Consider the following 23511-nt stretch of genomic DNA (forward strand, 5'->3'; position numbering starts at 1 on the left):
GGAGGTAGTCTGGTGCAATGGGGTCTGTAGAAGGGACTGGTGCATATCCTTGCTTAGTGAGTTGCCATCCATAGTCCCGGGCATCCTACGATGGACTTTGCAGCATCAGCCAGTCTCTAGTCTGGAGGTAAGCTCGGAGAGAGTGCTGTGCTGCAGCTCCTGTTGTCGGGGGGAGTTTCTCAGGTTTTATGCTCCCAGTAGCAGCTCGCTTGCTGAAGATGTCGAATCTCAAGTCTTCCAAGTCTTTGGAGGATTTCCCATGGAACATGAGCATGAAAAGATCACAGCCTGCTTTAATGATATCACGTTTCTCAGCTCGGATGTCCATAAACACGTCCATTGCCCTCTCTGCTTCATCAGTCTTGCAGAGCTTGCGAAGCAAAGTTGGTTTGCTAAACCCAAAAATTGCAGACAATGTATCGCAGCCAGAGAAGCTGTGCAAGAAGATGAGATACCTCCGGTATATCTCTGGGAGGGCCTCCCGGATCTTTCCGACATCGTAAGACGTTTCTTTGGCTGTCGTGAGGAAGATCGGATGGTCTGCAACATGATGAATCAGCACAACCAGGATGTCTGTGTCCTCAGCCCTCACCTTGACAGGGGACTCTCTTGCCTCATTTAGAGCTGCGTGGACGATGGAGATGTCGGCATCATCAGAGCATTGCTGTACACTGATTCCATTCCTACTAAATGTCTCAGCAAGGAGCAGAATGAGCTGGGCCTTGTTGTTCTTGTTATCGAGGAACTTTTCTCTTGCAATGATGATTTTGAGATCCAGACGAATCTGAATGTCACAGCATGCATTCTTTGTTCATCTCAAGTGGTCATGGTCCTTGGTGGAGCTGCCATATCCGTCAAAGACCACCGTTATCCGGAGGCGATGGCTCCCATGGACTTCACAAACCGGAGGTAGCTCTTGGCAACATCCTTCCAAGTAAGGTTAGCCTCCCACTTGACATTGTGCAGGAGCCACCCACCGTCAACCACAAGGCTTGTGCAGGGGGGTTGTTCGACAGGTGCCACACATCCCTTCAGGGACCTTGCTAGGGCAGCCTTGTCTGGCTTTCGCAACTTTTGATTTTTGTCAAACAGAGACATCGGTTTTGGCATCAACTCAAATTGCAGAGCTTCTTTGGTCTTGACTTCACGCTCACTGATGACAATGAGGCGGTTGAATAACTTCAGTGAGTCAATGACCAGCTTCTCGCCATTGATTTTGGGTCCAGATCTGAGGCTTGCAAGTGATTTGACCTTGTGTTTGGTTACAATTGCATCCACAACAGTTTTCCCATCCATCTTAGCCTGTATGGCTCTGCCAACTTCTTCTGCTTGATCAGTGATGACTTGGTCTTCGGGAGTGCTGCTGAACCCAGTTGAGAAGGACACCAGAGTCTTCTTGTCCCATGTGGCATCGAAAGGGTTGACTTCCTCAACCACCCAACTGTGGTGTTGACAGCATCGTTATCTCTTGTCATTTGGGCTCTTTTAATGTCGGTGTGGACAGGTACCCCACATTTGACCATGCTTCTTTCTAGCCCTTGGTGAATGAACGAGAAGTGGTTCAGAATCTGAACCCAAGACTTATGAGAAGACTCATTCCGAAAGCGGCCTCTGTTTAGACCACCGGAGGATTTTGCCTCACGCATGAGTGTGGTTTCTATCGTGATGTCGGTCCATGTGCCGGACCATTCATGGTCTGAGAACCTGACTACATGGATGTGATAAGATCCGTGGGTGGCCTTTGTTGGAGATTTTTGAGAGCGTATGCTTTTCAATCCCGGAACCACCACAGATGAAACACCTCAAGCCAGGTTCAGTCACATCCTTGTCCATACTGTCCTAAAAAATAAGACATTTTTTTTTTTTAAACAACAGACAGGACATGAAATTTTGACACAAAACAGACAGAACACACATACAGTGATGTGTTTTAACATTAATAGGTCCACTCTACGTTGAATATATTCAACTTCTATTGAGTCCGGTACACAATAATTTTATAGCTAAAAGCTCTTAGCTTACGTCAGCTAACACAGAGAATTCTACTGAGCATGAGCACAAGTATAACCAACAATATAGCAGTGGTTTCAAAAATGTTGTATGCTGGTTTCAGCACAATTTGAACAATCTGAATCAATTGAGCCAAATTACCGCAAAACACCATCTGAGATATCTAAAAATGTATCATATCAATATTTTACGGCCAGCGATTCATTTTTCCTCAAATCTCATGGTTGGAATCAATGCAGCACCCCAAAAAAACCCCTAGTTAGACATCCCACAAGTCAATATTGGCAAAAGTTAATTTTTCCGATTTTTTTTTTTTTTTTTTTTTCACGCAGGCCCTCTGAGCACCCGAACTTTGATTGGCTCCCCAGAATTTTCCACAAGGATTTGGGTTTGCACTAATTGATAGGTGTGAGTAGACACCTAGATGAATACGTTAGTGAAGAAATTTTTTGGTAAGCAATTTTTTCACAGATGGTCAATACAATTTGCTAAAATTCCCTAACTAGTAAACGCTTCCCATTGTTTGAAGAACATCTTGGTTGTTTTTTTTTGCTTGGAAATTTAAACATTCTGACGTTGTCCAGGCCACTTGAAACGAGGATGTGTAAATTGTGGCGTGACGCACAAACAAAATTTTATGCATTTATTTGGCTATCGGTTCCGTTCTGATGCAAAACGGGTGAAAATGTCTCCAACCGAGCCCCTTGCACTTTGGGTAAGTAATGTAGGGGTTTTGGGGCTGTTTAATAATGACAGAGAATGCTCTTGCAGTGTAGTTTTGAAATTGTGGAGACAATATCTCATTGCTTACTTGGTATTGGGAATGTGAGGGAGGGGGAATTAAAGGGGTCAAGGTAGGGGGGTGAGGAGTGTTTGATGACTGTGTACATCTGTAGTGAAATTGCTAATGCTAATGATTTAGCATTATCATCATTGTTAATGATTTGTTTTATAGGTGCGTGTAATTTATATTTGCTTGAGGTTTCATTTCCTGTTCTTTTTGAGTTGCCATTTTTGGATGATTGTCAGAAACTTAAATTATAATTTGTCACTGAACATAATCACATGAACCCATGTATTTTGACAGAATTCCTCTAACAAACTTGCAGCTCACATGTTACCCCTCAGAGGGCACTCCTCACCTTATGAAAGCAGAAATCCATCTTCCATCAGTGGTAAGTAACCCCCACTATAGTCACAATTTGGGTGTCCCATGTCGTCTTAGTTTCGTGGTATTTATTTATTTTGACTTGACTGTCATACTTCTATTGAAGTTGATTCAGTCGTTGACTCAGCCTGTCATCCTTCCGTCTGTATTGAAATCCAAGATGTTGAGAGTTTATCGACGATGGTGTGTGGGATTTTAATTATCTTGGTGTTCCTACCAGTGTGGTGGAAGGAAGAGAAAAAGGATATTTGCTTCGTTTATTTATTTATCGATTCATTTTTTTTTTGGGGGGGGGGGGTTGTAACAGGAGAATGCATCAGACTTTCAACTGAAGGTTGGTGAGGACCGCATTGTGATGAGTCGGACAAACTCCGGACACACCATGTTGGACGCATTTCACCCGTACATCGCAGATCCAAACGCCATCGATGCATTCTTCAATCGACGCACTCATGTGAGTTTGTTGAATTGCTCAAACGTATATCTTATTGATCCAATTTTAATGTTGTTTTCCCTTTGTTCCTTTAATCTAATGTTCTCTTCATCTTTTTACAGGTCCTGATTATTACACTACCATTAGTTTAACAATATTGTTATCATGTTTAAATATTTCCTCATAAAGGAAGCATCCTGTTCACAATAATGTGAAAAATACTTTTAGCTATCCTTTGCTGTACCTGTTTTGGCATGTTATCTCGTAAATTTGATGAAATATTTATATTATTTGTTGTTTGTATCTGCCTTTATTAACAACCAACTGTAGGTTTTTTTTGTTTTTTGTTTTTATTACTTGGTTGACATTTGGTTCGTACTTATTGTTTGATGTTTGTCAAGTTTAAATTCAATAAAAATGCTTCATGTAGTCAAAAAGTGTTATTCTACCGCCCCCCCCTCCACAACCATCCCCGCCCCCTCCACAACCACCCTCCCCTTCTCATCTGTCATTCCCTTGTGGATCAAGAATAAACTGGAGGAAACAGAACATGATGCATAAAATTAATTGTTGAAGCAAAATTGGATTTGATGTCCAATGAACATGAGGGGTGTGTGTGTGTGTTTTTTGAGCAGGTCATCTTTTGTTTGACCGCCCCAACTTCAAAAATCTGGTTGACTGTGCTTGAAGCTGCCACTGGCCTTGGACACCTACACATAGATTTTTGTTGTGTGAGATTTGATGATGCAGAGAGGGATGAAGCCACACAAGCCAGGCACCAATGGTGCAATGAGTTAAACTCACACTGACCCATAGCCTGAAATAAAAGGGGGCATGGTGAAAGTCGAGTTCAAAAAAGGAAATTATAAGTGGGATGGGGGATTGTATGAGGCAGGGGTGGTGGAGGTGGGGTAGGGCATCTTGGTGCAATTGGTTCCAGATAGGCCAAAATTTATAATTGATAATTTAAAATACATGTGGTGCACAGGGAGTCTCGACGGTTATAAATAAGCTTTATCCAGCATAAAAAGAATATGGTGCATCAAAATGAATTATTTTAAACATTAGGTTAAGGTGTTTTTTGTATATAATGGTGAGGCTCGTGGGGAGCTAGAACATAGAATGGATTAGGCCGTAACAGAATGAAAACAGCAGCAGAAATGTGTGGGGTGGGCAAGAGACTGAGGATGTTGGTTCCACAGGTGGGGAAAAAGAGGAATAAATGAGTGGAGGTGAGCAGTGAATCTGGATTTAGGAGTTTAAACACACAGCCATGACGATGGGTAACATCATTACACTTTTCCTTGAATTAAAAGGACATTAGTTGACAATGGACAAATCGCAACAGGATATGGCAATTGAACCTGGGATTCCAGCTTCATGAGTGCTCAGATGGATACACTAAATCGGCTCACTTTCCACCTCCACCTATGGTGACTTCTTTTTAAGCCAGGTGATGTGAATTTGAGTTTCTAAATATGCATAGATTTTTAAAAATATAACTCCACCAAAATAATGTACATGCTTCATCAATGCCATGAACAAAGAACAATTTCTCAAGTCGTTAATTTTTTTATTTACATGGCTGCTGTTGGGGAGCTGCATGGACTGTGATGTCAGGTGGAGAAAAGGACTCGATGTTACCTGATCTGCACAATGCGGGTTTTGTGAATGAAGATGTGCTGCAGAGAGCACGGAATTGCTCGATGAGTAGTCAAACTTTACAAGTCTTAACTTGTCATTGTCATTTGAGGATTTGTAAATCTACTGCATTGAACACCACAGCAAACACTGGACATGGATGGATAATCCATGCACTGCCTGCCAAAAACGTGACATGTAAATGTACCATTCATTTTGTCATTTAGGAATTGATCCAACGGCAGAAGCAACAGATTGTTCAACAACAACAAAAAAATACAAATTACTAAATGGAGACAACAAGCCTGGTGTTGGTTTAACGGTTATGGGGGCTTGCTTAAGATCTTAGGGTCTTGAGTTTGAGTCCTCGTCGTGCGGTTAAACAACACCAGGTGGATTGATTCAGCCTGTCATCCTTCCGTGGTCAGCAATATGAGTACCAGCTTACTGGAAACGGGGGCACTGCATCAGTGGCACAGCCACACTCCAGGCAATGATGCAACCAGCAGTTATAGGCTGCATACAAAATAATAATAATGGAGGCAACTATATTTTTAATTTGTACTTTAATAAATGTGGTACATATCGATTTAGCACAATGCATGTGGAGGGGGTGGTACGGTGTGTCCACACTAGGGCACAGAGGCAATCTAAGAGTACACGATAACAGTACCAAGTATTTGTTCATCGTTTGCGGAACAGCAGGGTGTGGGGGAACAATCACAGGTGTTCTTATTGTGTCAGCTCCACAGATTAAATAACATTTAAGGGTCATACACCAACGTGTCTCCTTGAAATCAAAACATAGGAAAATAAATTAGTCAATTCATATCATAGTCTACTATGCCCGACAACATTCAAAAGGTGTGAAATGCTAGCATGTTGACCTGAAACTAAGAGAAATGACCCATGTCGGTGTGTTTGCTGAGCAGTGAGATGTGTGTAATAATACAAGCTGAACAAGGAGAGTAGATTGCTACTTATTTACATTGCAGTTGCTTAAGGTTAAGACCATAGCATCATCTTGAGAGGAGTGGAATCCCTTTAGAGGAGAATGATTGTGGTATGCAGGTGTTTTGATTTAAGCCACTGAATTATTAGGAATACAGTGATAGTGACTGGGAGATCACTGACTCCGACAAGGCAATGAAATATATATTTTTTAATACTTTTATTTATTTATTTTTCTAAGGTCTGGCAAATAAAACCACATGCAAGATTTGCTACGCAGGCACGTCACACCACAATATCTAAACTAAAATAACACTTATGGTCCATATACCCGTATCATCCATGCACTCTATGTCACATAAATTGCCATTATCCGTAGCTTTATTTATTATTAGGATATTTGACGACTTCTTTTGTGCACATTAAGGCTAAATCGTGTCAATGAAGGTGGATATGAAATACATTTCAAACTATATTCCCCATGACTATTCGATCATATGTATGAAGTTTGACATCGAATTATTAAACGGTTCTGGAGAAAACGATTTTTTTTTTCAGTCTAATATGTACGCCAGACCACGTGGCCGATGATGTCATAAATTTAATTTTTCACTCACATCCGGTCATAGATCAGATGTATGAAGTTTCAAAATTTTTTTCGGATAAGGATTTCAGTTCAACCAATTTTGGCTGAGACCACTTCACCGACGATGTCACCGTTAACCTATACCCCCATGGGGAGTTGATGACATCGGCCAAGTTTCAATTTTTTTTGTTGAGCGGTTTCAGAGAAGAAGAAGATGTCAATTTTTTCCCCCTTTAATCCAACATGGCTGCCATATCACGTCACCTCTGATGTCAGAGCTGTCAATAAAATATTCTTCATGGGAAGTCTCTCCTATGTTTAAAGTTTTGTATCGATCGGACAAGCGGTTACAGAGGGAGGGACAAAAACTTAAAGTGACAACATCTTGATGTGCGCACACACACACACACACACACGCACACGCACACGCACACGCACACACACACACACACACACTTTGCAAGAGTCTTGCAACCCCTTCGGGGTGAGACTAATGATCTAACACCAAAAGCGAGCGCATAAAGATGGATAGGAAATGCTCAAGAAAACAATGAAAAAAAAATCTGATACATTTCCTTTTTTGGGGTGAAATTTCACAGATAAGTAAACATTTAGCGAGCTGAAACGTTAGGTGTTCCACTACAACTACAATCACTACTTTTTCATCTTTTTAACGGCCCCAATTATTTCCACCCTATTGTGGGGTCAGCCAGGGTATGTTTTTGAGCCCAAATCTCACGAACTGGCTGGCCAGGCATGAATTTCAACTGATTTGGACAGAAATTTGTCATTTCTTCACGGTGCCGGCAATAGTTTGCCTACTTTTCGTGACGGACACCATGGGATTTTTAACGTCCACCCACTAATCCGAGCAGACTGAACACCCAGTTTATCATCCATCCAAGGGACGACACACACATTGATGCTACGCCCTGCCTGTGAAGCACGGGGATGACAGTTTATATCCGAGCCGAGGTTCGAACCCAGGTTCGACCGTTCAGAGGGGAGTATGCTTCCCTCCTAGAGTATGCTACCAGCCCCAATATTAGGAGCTTTGAATATGCAATTAATTGTGTTTTGGGTTAAAAGGTTTCTCTTTGGTTTGGATGAGTTGAATTTCAAGATTAAGATTGATTTTGCATTAATCAAATGTTTTCACATAAGGTGGACATATGAGTAGGAGAGTTGGGGGTCGGGGGTCAGGTGGTGTAGCAGATGGCTCTGGTCTACCAAGCTCTGCAGAATTGCCAAGTAGCACGTGGTGTGGGATGTGAGGAGCTGCTGAACCCCTGATTTATTCATTTGGTTCTGTGTCGCTGCATGGTTTGGATGAACTGTGAAGTTGTGTTCAGTGTGACTCTTAAATGTGAATTTAAACTAAATTGTTCAATGACTCATGTGATATTCTGCAACCACCCCTCCCCACCGCCACACCTCACCCTCACCCTCTTCCTCAGTAGACCATACCATTGTACTTTGGATCTCAGCTCATTTGGTTTTACGATAGGATTATTTTTGTGCTTGACAATCCTATTTACTATCTCAAATATGATCTAGTACGATAACCTTTCGCTGTTTATACGGTCTTCTGCAAGATAACGACCCCAAACCCAACAATAACAGTGAGGCGCTCATCTGAGAGATTGCTAACCCTCATGGGGAATCTTCTCGCAAAGTGATGTCACGGGGTGATCCCAAACTAAGATTTTCCATTCGGCGATGAAAAGTCAATCTGATCAAAACATAATCAATTCAATCACTCTCTTAAAAAATGAAAACCTCAATTGCTACTTCACTAATTAATATCATTTGTTGCTTTGTCTTTTATAATATACACTTGCAAGTTTCCGGTGCCCACACGGGATTCTAAATGAGATAGGGATGGAGGCGGCAATGATGCAAATGGCGTTTTCTGTCAGAGCCGGCAAGCTGTGAGCAACAATTCGCATTTATTGCCACATCTGATGCAAGTTAAATACTCTAATGGCGGTGAGGTGCTCCATTTGAAACTGTTTGTTCAATTATATGTAGCTTTTTTGATGCCCGGGGTCCGTAATAAAAATTTGTGTTGGTGTCAAAGCCAGTGACCAATTGCAAATTAATCGTAGGATACAAATCTTGCTTCATGGGCAAAAAAATGCAAGTCCAGAAAAAGTTGGCAGGATGTCTTACAGGTATGCACACTCGCCTCTGAGCCGTCTAGCCTGGGTTTGAATCTCGGCCCAACTGAAAACTGTCATCCTGGTGTCTCACAGGCAGGGCGAGGTCCTTCGGATGTGTCCTTCGGATGGACATTAAACTGGCGTCCCTTCTGTCGGCATTAGTTGGTGGACGTTAAATATCCCAGTGTCCTCTGTGAAGAGTAGACGAGCATCCGCCGCCACCCTCAACAAATTACTGCACAAACCCACAGGGGGCACTGCATCAGCGGCACAGCCCTGCCCTCAGCCAATGATGCTACTCACAGCCTTGTACGACAGACGAAAGAAGAAGAAGAAGTGTAGAAGCTTGGCCTAACAAAAGGTTATGACTAATATGAGTACTTGTGGATGAGTCCACAGATGGTGTGACGTCGGAACGTTACACAACACATTTCTTTGCTTCCAAGAATCTTGCCTCCTTTATTTCTTTTCCTGCAAAACAAGTACCATGGAGCAACACACAATTGGTCAAAAAGAAAATTGGAATTATTTTATGTTATTTAAAATAATCGGTGTACAGTATTTTAAATGATGTCTACAATGTGACAGTTTATGATTTGAATATTTATTATATGAATATGCAACTGGATGTAACTTGCATGAGCAACCAGTGCTGTACCTTGACAGGAGAGAAGCAAAAGTTGAAGCTTTAGACGTTCTTGAAGTCGCTTTTGAGAGAGGATACAGTACATGATGAAGGTCAAGAGTCCCGAGAGGACCACAAACAAAGCCAGCAATCCAAGTATCCATTCTGCATAACCACACAGACGCATTTTACAGACATGCACACAGTTGAATTTAATTTGCCATTCATGTTATGTTATGGACATGTGAATGGAAAACAAAAGTCTGTGTTATTGGGGAAAAATGAATTTGAATGGAGATTGAGATTCATGGAAGAGAAAAATGACAGAGGTGATTGTTGCATGGAAATCAGAGATGCTGGAAAATATCCCAGGATGGTCTGCAGCACAGAAATGCATTATAAAGTCACCAAATAAGTACCTGCAGTATGACTAGCTCAACCCAAGCAGTTCCTGGACCCAACTATTTATTGAACAATTTGACGACTGAGGCGGGGTCTTGAGGGGCTGGCTTGATAGTCGGGATGTGCGCATGCTCCCGTCTGAGCTGTTTAGACTGGGTTTTAACCCCATTCCGGCTATCAACTGCCATATTGGTGTTTACAGGCAGGGTGAGGCATCGATGTGTTTGCCGTCCTCTGGTGGACGTTAAAATGGGCATCCCGTCTGTCAGAATTAGTTGGGGAACATTAAAGTTCCCACGGTGTTCATCATGAAGAGGAGGCAAGCTATCGCTGGCACCCTGGCCAAATTACAACTTCCTGCCCTGACTGACTGCGAGGAAGGCAATGGGAAACCATCCAGTATAACGCAATCTGAGAAACTCTTCTGCTGTTCTGACACTGTAAAGAGTATGGTATATCTTATCTCTCGTGAGGTCTTGAGACGCTGCAAAACAATTAACAAACAACGTAACTGCAGCCTCATCTTACGAAACAGTAGGTTCTGAATGCGTTGCTTGTTCTGAACTTGGGAATTCATGCCCTTGCATTTATGCAGCGCGGTCATCATACGGCACTGCAGCTCTTCGTGCGTGATCTGATGCTTTGTCATTTAGCTTTAGGATCGCAAGCAACGAATGAAAAACTTTGAGTATTGTTATAACTTTGGCCAGAATTACATGAGAAGAGAATGGATGGAATCGGTGGAATGTTGATGGAAGTATGTTAACCACCTTGGTAAACAATTAGAAGGTGACGTAGTGGGTTCAACTGCAATATTTACTCTCAAATGTCACACATGCAAGTCGACTCTCGTTGAGAAACCTCCCTGCCCACCTTCCAAAAGATTACCTCGACACAAATCTAAAGCCACACCTGTATGCATCCCGTTTGGTGGCCACTGCTCAGGTAGTTCATCCCAGTCATCTTCCACAACTGCAGCTGTATATGTAGAGATAGACACAAGCAGGTCATTATACCGTTCCCGATGTGATTTTCCACTAAAAGTTCACAGTTCACGGATTCAAAACCAAACTTTCTCATGAGATGCGGTGATTAATCGTCGTACCTATTCCAACAAATTAAAAAACTTCGATTGAAACTATTTGCTCGCAGCTCGTTCTCAAGCCGGAGCACCCATTTGTTCGCATTGGTCAGCGGTGACCGTAAAAGATCCAACTGTGGCTTTCACGAAGAGTTAGTGAGTTTTATCGCTGGCACCATGTACGACTTAAAAATTCCTGAACCCTCAATCGAGTAACTTACTTAGGATTGGTGACCCATCCCATATTTATTTTACAGACTAGAAACGTCTCTCCTCAAGCCGAGATATGTCCCCGTAGTTCTCCAAAGAATAAGGGCCTGCAGTCATTATTCATCTTCAGCCCAAAGTGCACAAATCGCAAGCAACTTCAGCGTGCGAATTATGACTCCAATCCAAGACGTAATTGGTTGATGCCAATTTGCGAGTCATTGTTGCAATTTCTTCAGTCCTTTAGCATGTAAACTACACTTTCATTGTTCAGTTCATTACTTGCACGCTCACAATGTGGGCCCAACTCAGATCTGTACCCATATTCATTCCGACAGTCGTTCTACATGTGTAAATCTTGTCATTTTCAGCTTTGATCTCAGTTGGCTGATTTCACTGCAGTTCTCGGTGATGAGTGTCCCTGGATTGCCTCTTCGGAACTGAGGTCAGAAATATAGCTTTTCAAGATTGGCAACGAGCTGTAAGACATGTTAAAAACCATCACGTATGTGTAAGTTGGTGGTGTTATTCGTGAGCATCAGAGTAAAAGAACCGAATGAACAAATTGCATGCCCTACCCCTTTCCTATTGCGGACCGGTTGGTGGTCTGTCTGTCTTCTACTGCCTCCTTTATGGTTTTGCATCCTCTGCTCTTTCCGTGCTTTGGCCCTCCAGGTTTCTGCAGGCCGCACATGGTCCACCTACAACCCCCTTCTCGTGAAACTACCTTAATCCAGGATCACTGCTCACCTCCACTCATTTGTTCCTCTTCTTTCCCACTTGTGGAACCAACTTCTACATTCTCTTCAATCTCATTTTCCCCTCTAGGTCTTCAAGACAGCTGTTCGCCACCAACTCGGATCATCACCCATCCAAAACCATGATCTTTTCTAGCTCCATTAACCCCCCTACTCCGAAACCCACCCGTTTCCAAATTTCCTGGTTTTTCCTTCCTGAAAGTTTGCTTCTGTATCCATCTTATCCACCCCATGCGTCGTCCCCTGCCCCAATCCACCATCATTCTCCCTCTATTTTGTCCTTTGGTCCTGCTGATGGTGTGTTTTCTGCCATATTTATAGTGTTCCTTTTGTTTGGTTACGTCCTGATCTGTTCGATGTACTAGCTCTTCCATGAGCCTTGACTTTGTCTAAAACAAGTTTCACATAATGTGTATACTCTCTGCAAGCATATTTTGCTGTGCCTTTCAACTTGGGTAGTATCATCCCTCTTTCATCCATATTTTCTAAGACCAGCACAAAGGAAGAAAGCTTTGGTTTGGCTGTTTGCACATTATAGTCAGAGCTCATTGTTTGTGTGTGTGAGTTAGTCCATTTCCTTCCTTCTTTGCATTTGCTGCCTTGGAACTGCCTCGTTTCTCGGCAGTTACGTAAAAGCCACGTCTAAATTTACCATAAATCAAAGAACAACAGCGGGGCATCACCTTGCGTTACTAATAGCTGCAGAGTTTGAGTAAGATTTAGTTGCTTGTAATGAACTGGGTTCTCATTCCTCAAAAAGGGAGCGGATGAAAACTTGGAAGTGGAAGCTATACCTCACCAAGGTCCTTATTGTTATGGTTATATTCATATATATATATATATATTTTATTTTACTCCCCTCAAATATTCAAGTAGTTGTCCAGTATCGGAACCTGAGTGAATGAGCGTTCATGAGTTCATCGCACGAGATACGCATCATAGTTCAAAATGTGCTGAAAAGGTGTGATGAGGGAGGAGAGGAGATCGGGGCCATACTCCGTGCAGAGCATTGGTGTTGCTGAAGCAGTCTCCTTGGCTATTGGGCACAATCCTGGATGGGTCGCCACTCCGACACAGTATACCAACATGCTGGCACTCATTTTGCCGACCTCGGAAGGATGGCAGACAGAGTCAACCCCACCTGGTATTAATTCAACAGCTGAGCGGGATTTGAACTCAGGACCCTGGGATCCAAAGGCCCACCACCCGAACCATTAAACCAACACCAGGCATAAATGATACCTTATCAATACAAATTTAAATAATATATTTATCGATCTCGTTCTTGATTTTATAAATACGTGTCCATTGAAAAATAAAAATGCATTTGTTGGACAACGAGAGTATCTCGTTTCATAGAAGGCTGAATTAATTCTTCAGATCTGGATTTATTTATCCCATCCTCTCTCCACCTGATTGGATTGCATTCCGACACAATTGATGTTGTGGACTCACTGTTTGGAGAGGTTCTGGCATCAAAGGGTCAAAAATTGAACGATTCTGGGATTGAAGGATCAAAGACTGATCTGGATGGCCATTGAATCAGGTCATCATTTAGGTTAAAGTCTCTTAAGGTGAACGTCATATGTCTCTCGCTCTCACACTTACTCTTACACTCTCTCTCTTGCAGATTATAAGCCTCTCTTGCAGAAATCAAAAAGAACCTAGATCAAAAAAATAAATAATTCTGGCTGCCAGACGATGCGTCAGGTTGAAATTTAAAACATATATTCCCCATCACTACTAGATCATAATTGTAAAATTTCACGTTGATTGATGAAGCGGTTCAAGAGAAATAATTTTTTTAAAAGATTTTCGCTCAATCCAACATGGCTGCCAGACCATGTGACCTATCAATTATTCGTGAATACCATGGTATCTCCAACGCTAAGAGAACATTTGTGTGAAGTTCCCCTCGATATGGTCAGCCATTTCAGGAAAGGTTTTTGAAGGGTTGTTTTTCGAATAAAAAAAAACAATATGGCTGCCAAGCCACGTGACTGATGACGTCTTCATTATATTTTTTTTTTTCTGTGGACCGATTTGTCCCTAAATGACCCTTAAAATGTTTCATACTTATCAGATGTAGCGTTGTATGTATGCAATTGTGACGTCATAACAAAGGCACTGATGCATCATAAACTCGAAGGGCATTCGGTAGAGCACATACCACCACCACGCAACGCCTGATTTACTAAAACATATCTGGCCCAATACATTTTTGAAATATTGTGCTGTACATCGTTTTTGGCCTTATCTCTCGATGGTGAAGAATCACTTTAAATATTCTAGTAGTCAGATCCAGATCCGGATCTTCACCAATATCTAATCAGTTCATCTTTGTCACACACCGAACCTGTCCACAAAATTGCATCCGGATCCGTCCACAACTTTTTGAGGTATCGTGTACACAGACAAACAGACAAAAATGGATGAAAACAACCTCCTTCACCTTCAGTGATGGAGGTAAAAACGTTTTCAGTTGTTACAAAGCAATGAATCGTGACATCACGGGAGGATAGCCGAGAGGTCCTCCAGCCCGCTTGCTCTAAGCTGTCGAGCCTGGGTTTGAATCCTGAAGCAGCTTGAAACTGTCATCCCAGTGTTTCACAGGCATGGTCATTTAATTCATCAATGTGTGTTCCGTCTCTTGGATGGATATTAAACTGGATGTCACATCTACTGGAATCTCCTCCTCTCCTCCTCTCCTCTCCCTCACCCTCTCTCACTCCTCTCCCTTTCCCACCCCTCTCCCTCTGTTAAGGGGACTGTTAAGAACTGATAGTTTAGTTTTGAATTCCCCCGAGTGTAGCATGTACGAATCATATTCGGAGTAAGCCGACCGGATGGGTGCTAAGGTTGCTGCATGTGTGAGCATGCAGGCAGGCAGGCCTTTCTCAGGTAGTTAGCATCGGTTTTAAATTCTCCTGCCTGGTTTTATGTGGAACCCGGTGGTTAAAAAGAAAATGTTGTTGTTTGGGAATGTTTTATTGCCATTCCCCTCCCCTCATACTGCCTTCCCTTCCCCACATGCCATCTTCCTTTCCCCTCACACTGCATTCTCTTTCCCTCACGCTGCCTTCCCTTCTCCTCCCCTAGTGTTGCCTTCCCTTCTCCTCCCCTCGTGTTGCCTTCCCTTCTCTTCCCCCGTGTTGCCTTCCCTTCTCCTCCCCTCGTGTTGCCTTCCCTTCTCCTCCCCTCGTGTTGCCTTCCCTTCTCCTCCCCTCGTGTTGCCTTCCCTTCTCCTCCCCTCGTGTTGCTTTCCCTTCTCCCCTCATGCCGACTTATCTTCTCCCCTCATGTTGCCTTCCCATACCCGCCCCTCATGCCAACTTCCCTTCCCTTCACTTCCCTTCATGCTGCCTTCTTTTCCCTCCCCTCCCCTCACATTTACCTCCTGCCAAACCCCCTCCCCTCCTCTCTCCACCGACCTACTTGCTCCCACCCCCCCCCACTTTTCCGGAGTATGTAACAATGTTTGGTGAGACGTTGCCACCCCCCTCCCCCATTCCTCACTCTTCTCCCCCTTCCTAGCTCCCCTATTCCTTACCCCTTCCTCCCTCACTCCTCCTCTTTCCCTCCCTCCTCTTTTTTAGAGTCTCTTTATAGAGAGAGTAGTGACATAGAGGGTCCGGAAAAATCTAGTCATGTGATTGCGTGGAGCCATTTTGAGTCCATCGCGGACAGGATGGGACGCATATCGGTCAGCGTTTTAACGTTCCCGCTGTACGCAGCGTTCTCATTCGTGTTTTACATCGATTTTACGACAAAATGACAGGTTGTTGCACCTTTGGGTGCACAAATAGAACGGAGAGGGATTCAAGATGTATAGATTTCCATCAGATGCTAAAAGACGGAAAATCTGGGAGGACAGAGTCAGTCGTTTTGGATGGAAGGCAACTTCTTGGTCAGTTCTCTGCCAGGTCATGTGATGGTGGTAATGGTCCCATATGCGTGTACTTGTGTGCTGCGAGTGAGACTGGCCTTTGCTTTGGCTTTCCAGGCTTGTTATCCATTGCTCGTGGATTAATTAGCACTTGAAGGGGAAGGCATCTTTATTTAAAATTAAGTTTGAGTTGGAGTTTTCGAGCAAGATCAATTAATATAGGGTCGAGATCATGTCTCCAAAGTCAGACTCAGACTCAAAGTCAAAACAAAGACGAATGAGTGGAGAACGGATCCGGGCTAACTCGGCCCACTCTTCAAAGGCAGGGTTAGGGTCAACACTAACCCTAATTGTGACCTTAACCCTAACCCTAACCCTAAACCTGAGCCTAAACCGAAATGTAACCCTAACCCTAGCTTTTAAGAGTAGGTTATACCAAAGATTTAAAATCTAAATTGTAGGTGTGGGTGTAGACTGCCAGATCTCAGGATACTAAACAGGTCGACACCCCATAGAAGCGTAGAAGGGAGCCCATCGAACTTCTGAGTGTAGCATGGTCGGGACTGGCTTTTACCTTCGGGGGGGGGGCATGAGGGGGAGGGGCATGAGGGGGGAGGGGCATGAGGGGGAAGGGGCATGCAATGAATGTATGTATTTGTCTCTGTTGATTTGAATGTGTGAGGACATTAACTTGTGTTTGTGTGTGTGACTTTCAATTTATAATTTGTATGTGTGTGCATTAGTACATGCGTGTATGTGTGTGTGTGATTGTAAATATGTAGTGTGTGTGTGTGTGTGTGCGTGTTTGTATATGTGTGTGTGTGTGTGTGTGATTGTAAATATGTAGTGTGTGTGTGTGTGTGATTGTAAATATGTAATGTGTGTGTGTGTGTGTGATTGTAAATATGTAATGTGTGTGTGTGTGTGTGTGTGTGTGATTGTAAATATGTAGTGTGTGTGTGTGTGTGTGTGTGTGTGTGTGTGTGTGTGTGTGTGTGTGTGAGATTGTAAATATGTAGTGTGTGTGTGTGTGTGTGTGTGTGTGTGTGTGTGTGATTGTAAATATGTAGTGTCTGTGTGTGTGTGTGTGATTGTAAATATGTAGTGTGTGTGTGTGTGTGTGTGTGTGTGTGTGTGTGTGTGTGTGTGTGTGTGTGTGTGTGTGATTGTAAATATGTAGTCTGTGTGTGTGTGTGTGATTGTAAATATGTAATGTGTGTGTGTGTGTGTGTGAGATTGTAAATATGTTGTGTGTGTGTGTGTGTGTGTGTGTGTGTGTGTGTGTGTGTGTGTGTGTGTGTGTGTGTGTGTGTGTGCCGGGAGGCGTGGGCTAATCTATTTTTGGTGGGATTAATATATTATCGGCAACATGCAGCAAAGTTTAGATTAATAATTTAAATATGAAAATTAAACAAACACAAATATACACCCACACACGATAAACAAGGTCAAACAACTGCAGACATACAAAGATAACTGTTAACATTGTATTGTACATGTACACGTATAAACAGGGAGGTGAGAGAGTTCGAGTCTCGCTCTCCTCCTTTGTCATGGTTCTAAATGTCTGTGACTGTTAAATCACAACCAGCTCTGTGAATTTCCTCTTTATCACATGGCTCTTAGTTGTCATAAATCTTCTATTTTGTCATTTTCACATAATTTGTTCATTATCAACATGGAAAAGCCAATTCCCATCTCTCATACATGGAGAACATAAGGAATACCCGGTTCAATGCACGTGCCCCGCACTGAATGGACTCAAAATGGCGTCAAATCGGTAATTGTCGCTACTCTCTCTATAAAGGGACTCTACTCTCTCTCCCCCTCCCCTCCATCCCACCTGCCTCCTCTATCCCAATTCTTATCCCATCATTCCTTAATCTTCCCGTCAGCGAAGCGACCGGTTGTATTTGGTAGTATACAGTATAGCACGATATTTCAAAAGGTTGTGGATGGATTATGACAAAATTTGGTGGTGAGTTGGTTTGGTGACGAGAACAAGCAGATGACATTTTGGTTCAGGTCCAAATCCAGATCCGTCCTTCATGATGTGAAAATATAATTTGGTCCATGATGGTTCTCATCGCGGGATGGTAGATATTTACATCCAAACAATGCAGTGAATTTCATGTTTCCCTTCAAAGGAACATTTGCTGATGTTCGTCAGATTTTCATTTCTAGATGGACAACAGGCAGTTCGAATGATCCACTGAGGTATAGATTTGAAACAACCCTGAATAATCTCGTGATGTTCCAACTAACTGATGCTGCTGTCTACCTGGATGTACAGAACACCAGAGGAGGCCCTTTGGTCCATCCTGCCTGTGCCGTTTCCACATCTCAGCACGATTACACCTCCAGCAGGTGATGCTAATTCCACTTCCAACCGCAAGCAGAGAATATGACCGTGGTACCGACACACAATGACCTGTTCTTTTCGAAAGATGTCATGGGATTATTAAACGTCTCTCTCCCCCCCCCCCCATCCAAAGGATGACATACTCCAAGATGCACTTCGACACTTAGCACAAGCATTGATTAAACTTGCTCATGTAATCTTGTTGTTTTGTTCGCAGCTGTGCCACTGATGCAGTGCCCCTGTTTCCAGTAAGCTGGTACTCATTTTGCCGACCTCAGAAGGATGACACGCTGAGTCAACCCACCTGATGTTAATTCAACAGTTGGGTGGGACTCAAACTCAAGACTTAAGATCTCAAACCAGCCACCTTAACCGTGAAGCCAACACCAGGTTTGCGATCTTGATTTAACGTATTTTACTCAATATAAACGATCAAAAGTATCAGGAACTTTCAACACTTTCGGGGATAACTTATTGATGACTCACTCGGTTCTGCATCCATGTTTCTCCCTGTGGACAGGTCATCGTCGATGAGCCAAAATGTTGGATCGTGTTCCATGAAAATGGGGGTCGAGATGACGGACGAACCTGGGCTCTGCTCGCACGGTTTACCTGGTCTGCCCTCCCACGGACACGGGACATCCGAGTCGTGTCCGGAGCCTGAGCCTGAGCCTGAGCCCCAGGAGCCAGAGTCGAACTCGAGGGAGCGAGAAGGCGCGAAGAGCGCTATGAGACACAGGGAGGTCAAGGCCGGTCCAGTGACACGCATGACGATGGCAAGACCCCGAGGAGGTGGAAGAAGATTAAAGTTTTGTTTGTATTCTTGAGATGAAAGCGAGAAACACGCGCGTCGATCGCTCGCTGGTCGTACACGAGGGTCTTATGTACACCAGTTACCCGTGATGTGGACTATCGGCGTCCGGCTATCCCGTAAATAACTGCGTCGGGCACGGAAGCATGAGGTTAGAGTCGTGCTTCCTTCCCGGCAGAGGGCTATTGTCCCCCACACCTACCCTTTCCTCCCCTCCCCTACCCCACACACGGTCGTCATAAGACGTTGGGCGATCGGTCCTTCATTTGCTGGCTGCTGCGCATTTACCTTTCGATCTGCTCGTCAGTCTGTTCTTCTGTAAATGCGTGGAGGTCGGTGAGAGAAGGTAAAGGTGCATATTTCATTCATCCAAACATTCAAACCAGAACATCTGAACATGTCTAAACAATCCAAAACTCACACAATCCTCGTATACCTGTCTAAACAATCCAAAACTTACACAATCCTCGTATACCTGTCTAAACAATCCAAAACTTACATAATCCTCGTATACCTGTACAAACAATCTAAAACTTACACAATCCTCGTATACCTGTCCAAACAATCCAAAACTTACATAATCCTCGTATACCTGTCCAAACAATCCAAAACTTACATAATCCTCGTATACCTGTCCAAACAATCCAAAACTTACACAATCCTCGTATACCTGTCCAAACAATCCAAAACTTACACAATCCTCGTATACCTGTCCAAACAATCCAAAACTTACACAATCCTCGTATACCTGTCCAAACAATCTAAAACTTACACAATCCTCGTATACCTGTCTAAACAATCCAAAACTTACACAATCCTCGTATACCTGTCCAAACAATCCAAAACTCACACAATCCTCGTATACCTGTCCAAACAATCCAAAACTTACATAATCCTCGTATACCTGTCTAAACAATCCAAAACTTACACAATCCTCGTATACCTGTCCAAACAATCCAAAACTTACACAATCCTCGTATACCTGTCTAAACAATCCAAAACTTACATAATCCTCGTATACCTGTCTAAACAATCCAAAACTTACACAATCCTCGTATACCTGTCTAAACAATCCAAAACTCACACAATCCTCGTATACCTGTCCAAACAATCCAAAACTTACATAATCCTCGTATACCTGTCTAAACAATCCAAAACTTACACAATCCTCGTATACCTGTCTAAACAATCCAAAACTTACACAATCCTCGTATACCTGTCTAAACAATCCAAAACTTACACAATCCTCGTATACCTGTCCAAACAATCCAAAACTTACATAATCCTCGTATACCTGTCTAAACAATCCAAAACTTACATAATCCTCGTATACCTGTCTAAACAATCCAAAACTTACACAATCCTCGTATACCTGTCGAAACAATCCAAAACTTACATAATCCTCGTATACCTGTACAAACAATCCAAAACTTACATAATCCTCGTATACCTGTCCAAACAATCCAAAACTTACATAATCCTCGTATACCTGTCTAAACAATCCAAAACTTACATAATCCTCGTATACCTGTCTAAACAATCCAAAACTCACACAATCCTCGTATACCTGTCCAAACAATCCAAAACTTACATAATCCTCGTATACCTGTCCAAACAATCCAAAACTCACACAATCCTCGTATACCTGTCCAAACAATCCAAAACTTACATAATCCTCGTATACCTGTCCAAACAATCCAAAACTTACATAATCCTCGTATACCTGTCCAAACAATCCAAAACTTACATAATCCTCGTATACCTGTCTAAACAATCCAAAACTCACACAATCCTCGTATACCTGTCCAAACAATCCAAAACTTACATAATCCTCGTATACCTGTCCAAACAATCCAAAACTTACATAATCCTCGTATACCTGTCCAAACAATCCAAAACTTACATAATCCTCGTATACCTGTCCAAACAATCCAAAACTTACATAATCCTCGTATACCTGTCCAAACAATCCAAAACTTACATAATCCTCGTATACCTGTCCAAACAATCCAAAACTTACATAATCCTCGTATACCTGTCTAAACAATCCAAAACTTACACAATCCTCGTAGACCTGTCTAAACAATCCAAAACTTACATAATCCTCGTAGACCTGTCCAAACAATCCAAAACTTACACAATCCTCGTATACCTGTCCAAACAATCCAAAACTTACATAATCCTCGTATACCTGTCCAAACAATCCAAAACTTACACAATCCTCGTATACCTGTCCAAACAATCCAAAACTTACATAATCCTCGTATACCTGTCCAAACAATCCAAAACTTACATAATCCTCGTATACCTGTCCAAACAATCCAAAACTTACATAATCCTCGTATACCTGTCCAAACAATCCAAAACTTACATAATCCTCGTATACCTGTCCAAACAATCCAAAACTTACATAATCCTCGTATACCTGTCCAAACAATCCAAAACTTACATAATCCTCGTATACCTGTCCAAACAATCCAAAACTTACATAATCCTCGTATACCTGTCCAAACAATCCAAAACTTACATAATCCTCGTATACCTGTCTAAACAATCCAAAACTCACACAATCCTCGTATACCTGTCCAAACAATCCAAAACTTACATAATCCTCGTATACCTGTCCAAACAATCCAAAACTTACATAATCCTCGTATACCTGTCTAAACAATCCAAAACTTACATAATCCTCGTATACCTGTCTAAACAATCCAAAACTTACATAATCCTCGTATACCTGTCTAAACAATCCAAAACTCACACAATCCTCGTATACCTGTCTAAACAATCCAAAACTTACACAATCCTCGTATACCTGTCTAAACAATCCAAAACTTACACAATCCTCGTATACCTGTCTAAACAATCCAAAACTCACACAATCCTCGTATACCTGTCTAAACAATCCAAAACTCACACAATCCTCGTATACCTGTCTAAACAATCCAAAACTTACACAATCCTCGTATACCTGTCTAAACAATCCAAAACTCACACAATCCTCGTATACCTGTCTAAACAATCCAAAACTCACACAATCCTCGTATACCTGTCCAAACAATCCAAAACTTACACAATCCTCGTATACCTGTCCAAACAATCCAAAACTTACACAATCCTCGTAGACCTGTCCAAACAATCTAAAACTTACACAATCCTCGTATACCTGTCTAAACAATCCAAAACTTACACAATCCTCGTATACCTGTCCAAACAATCCAAAACTTACACAATCCTCATATACCTGTCTAAACAATCCAAAACTTACACAATCCTCGTATACCTGTCTAAACAATCCAAAACTCACACAATCCTCGTATACCTGTCTAAACAATCCAAAACTTACACAATCCTCGTATACCTGTCCAAACAATCCAAAACTTACACAATCCTCGTATACCTGTCTAAACAATCCAAAACCCACACAATCCTCGTATACCTGTCTAAACAATCCAAAACTCACACAATCCTCGTATACCTGTCCAAACAATCCAAAACTTACACAATCCTCGTATACCTGTCCAAACAATCCAAAACTTACACAATCCTCGTATACCTGTCCAAACAATCCAAAACTTACACAATCCTCGTATACCTGTCCAAACAATCCAAAACTTACACAATCCTAGTGCACCTGTCCAAACATAAATATTCAGACTTCAAAAGCCGAGTTAGTCTCTAAAGCTCAGGTGCACCTTGTTTGGTGGTATCACCTGAGCACATGTTTTTCTGATGATGTCACATCGTGGACAAATGCATGTTTCATACATCAAATGATCTTGTGTTCCTTTAATAAACGGAAAAGTTTCTTCATGAGATTGTACAATTTGTACATTGAACAGGTGAATACTTGTTCCTTAATTACCTGTGCAAGCCAACTTGGGTTGGGTTCAGTTGGGTTGGCCTTGTTCGTGTTCTTACCTGAATTCCTATGCTCAGGATGTCGGGAAACCAGATTCAAGTCTCATGTACAATGTGTATTGTCAACTAATGTTCTTGTAGTTCATGTCTAAGTACATTGCTGTCAACTAATGTCCTTTCCCTGCATGTGGTTCATGTACCAACTTCACCATGGATGCCAAGATCACTGCAAATGGAAAATATTTTATTAAAACGCAAAAATTCCCACCTTGTACAAAATCTCTATTGTTACACAGAGTTAAGTTTCTTATCAAGCTCAAAATGTTCGCTCACTCAAGCACACCTGTAGTTTCATTTGAAGCATCACCTGCAGGCAATGGGCAAGATGAGCAAACACTGAGGGACTGCGAGCCGTATTGTAAGGTCCACAAAGTCTTTTCCGGAGGGTCGCACCCTCGCATGGCACCGACGACAGATGGTGAACCTCGCTGAAGATCAGCCCAAGGTGACGACCAAAACTGAGGACCAACACCAACCTTGTCCAGGTCACTACTCATTACAGAGGGC

At 42.4% G+C, this 23511-nt stretch overlaps 2 protein-coding genes across 3 annotated transcripts in view; one reads left to right on the forward strand and one right to left on the reverse strand.

Annotated features, from left to right (window-relative positions):
* Nucleotides 1-4160, forward strand: part of LOC147010940 (PIH1 domain-containing protein 1-like) — a 44968-nt gene extending 40808 nt beyond the window's left edge. For both annotated transcript variants that reach the window (XM_085860141.1, XM_085860142.1), the window contains 3 exons: nucleotides 3098-3185; nucleotides 3486-3632; nucleotides 3734-4160. In XM_085860141.1, the coding sequence (XP_085716267.1) occupies nucleotides 3098-3185; nucleotides 3486-3632; nucleotides 3734-3763 (265 nt within the window). In that variant the 3' untranslated portion in view covers nucleotides 3764-4160. The remainder of the gene's footprint in view (nucleotides 1-3097; nucleotides 3186-3485; nucleotides 3633-3733) is intronic.
* Nucleotides 4161-5801: 1641 nt separating this feature from the next.
* On the reverse strand, nucleotides 5802-19252 carry LOC147010941 (uncharacterized). The gene is made up of 4 exons (XM_085860144.1): nucleotides 18759-19252; nucleotides 10891-10956; nucleotides 9610-9741; nucleotides 5802-9422 (listed from the first exon to the last, which is right to left on the reverse strand). The coding sequence occupies exons 1-4, from the start codon at nucleotides 19039-19041 to the stop codon at nucleotides 9370-9372; spliced, it is 534 nt and encodes a 177-aa protein (XP_085716270.1). The 5' UTR covers nucleotides 19042-19252; the 3' UTR covers nucleotides 5802-9369.
* Between the last annotated feature and the right edge of the window lie 4259 nt (nucleotides 19253-23511).

The sequence above is a fragment of the Eptatretus burgeri genome, chromosome 16 (genome assembly GCF_056783735.1).
Source record: "Eptatretus burgeri isolate ZD-2024b chromosome 16, Ebu_testis_v1, whole genome shotgun sequence".
Lineage (NCBI taxonomy): Eukaryota > Metazoa > Chordata > Myxini > Myxiniformes > Myxinidae > Eptatretus > Eptatretus burgeri.

Coding starts and splice junctions, on each gene's coding strand:
- LOC147010941 (XM_085860144.1), bottom strand. CDS start 19,041: ATGCGTGTCACTGGACCGGCCTTGACCTCCCTGTGTCTCATAGCGCTC. Junction 10,957..18,758: donor AAACATGGATGCAGAACCGA/GTGAGTCATCAA, acceptor CTACATATACAG/CTGCAGTTGTGGAAGATGAC. Junction 9,423..9,609: donor TTTGCTTCTCTCCTGTCAAG/GTACAGCACTGG, acceptor CTTGTTTTGCAG/GAAAAGAAATAAAGGAGGCA.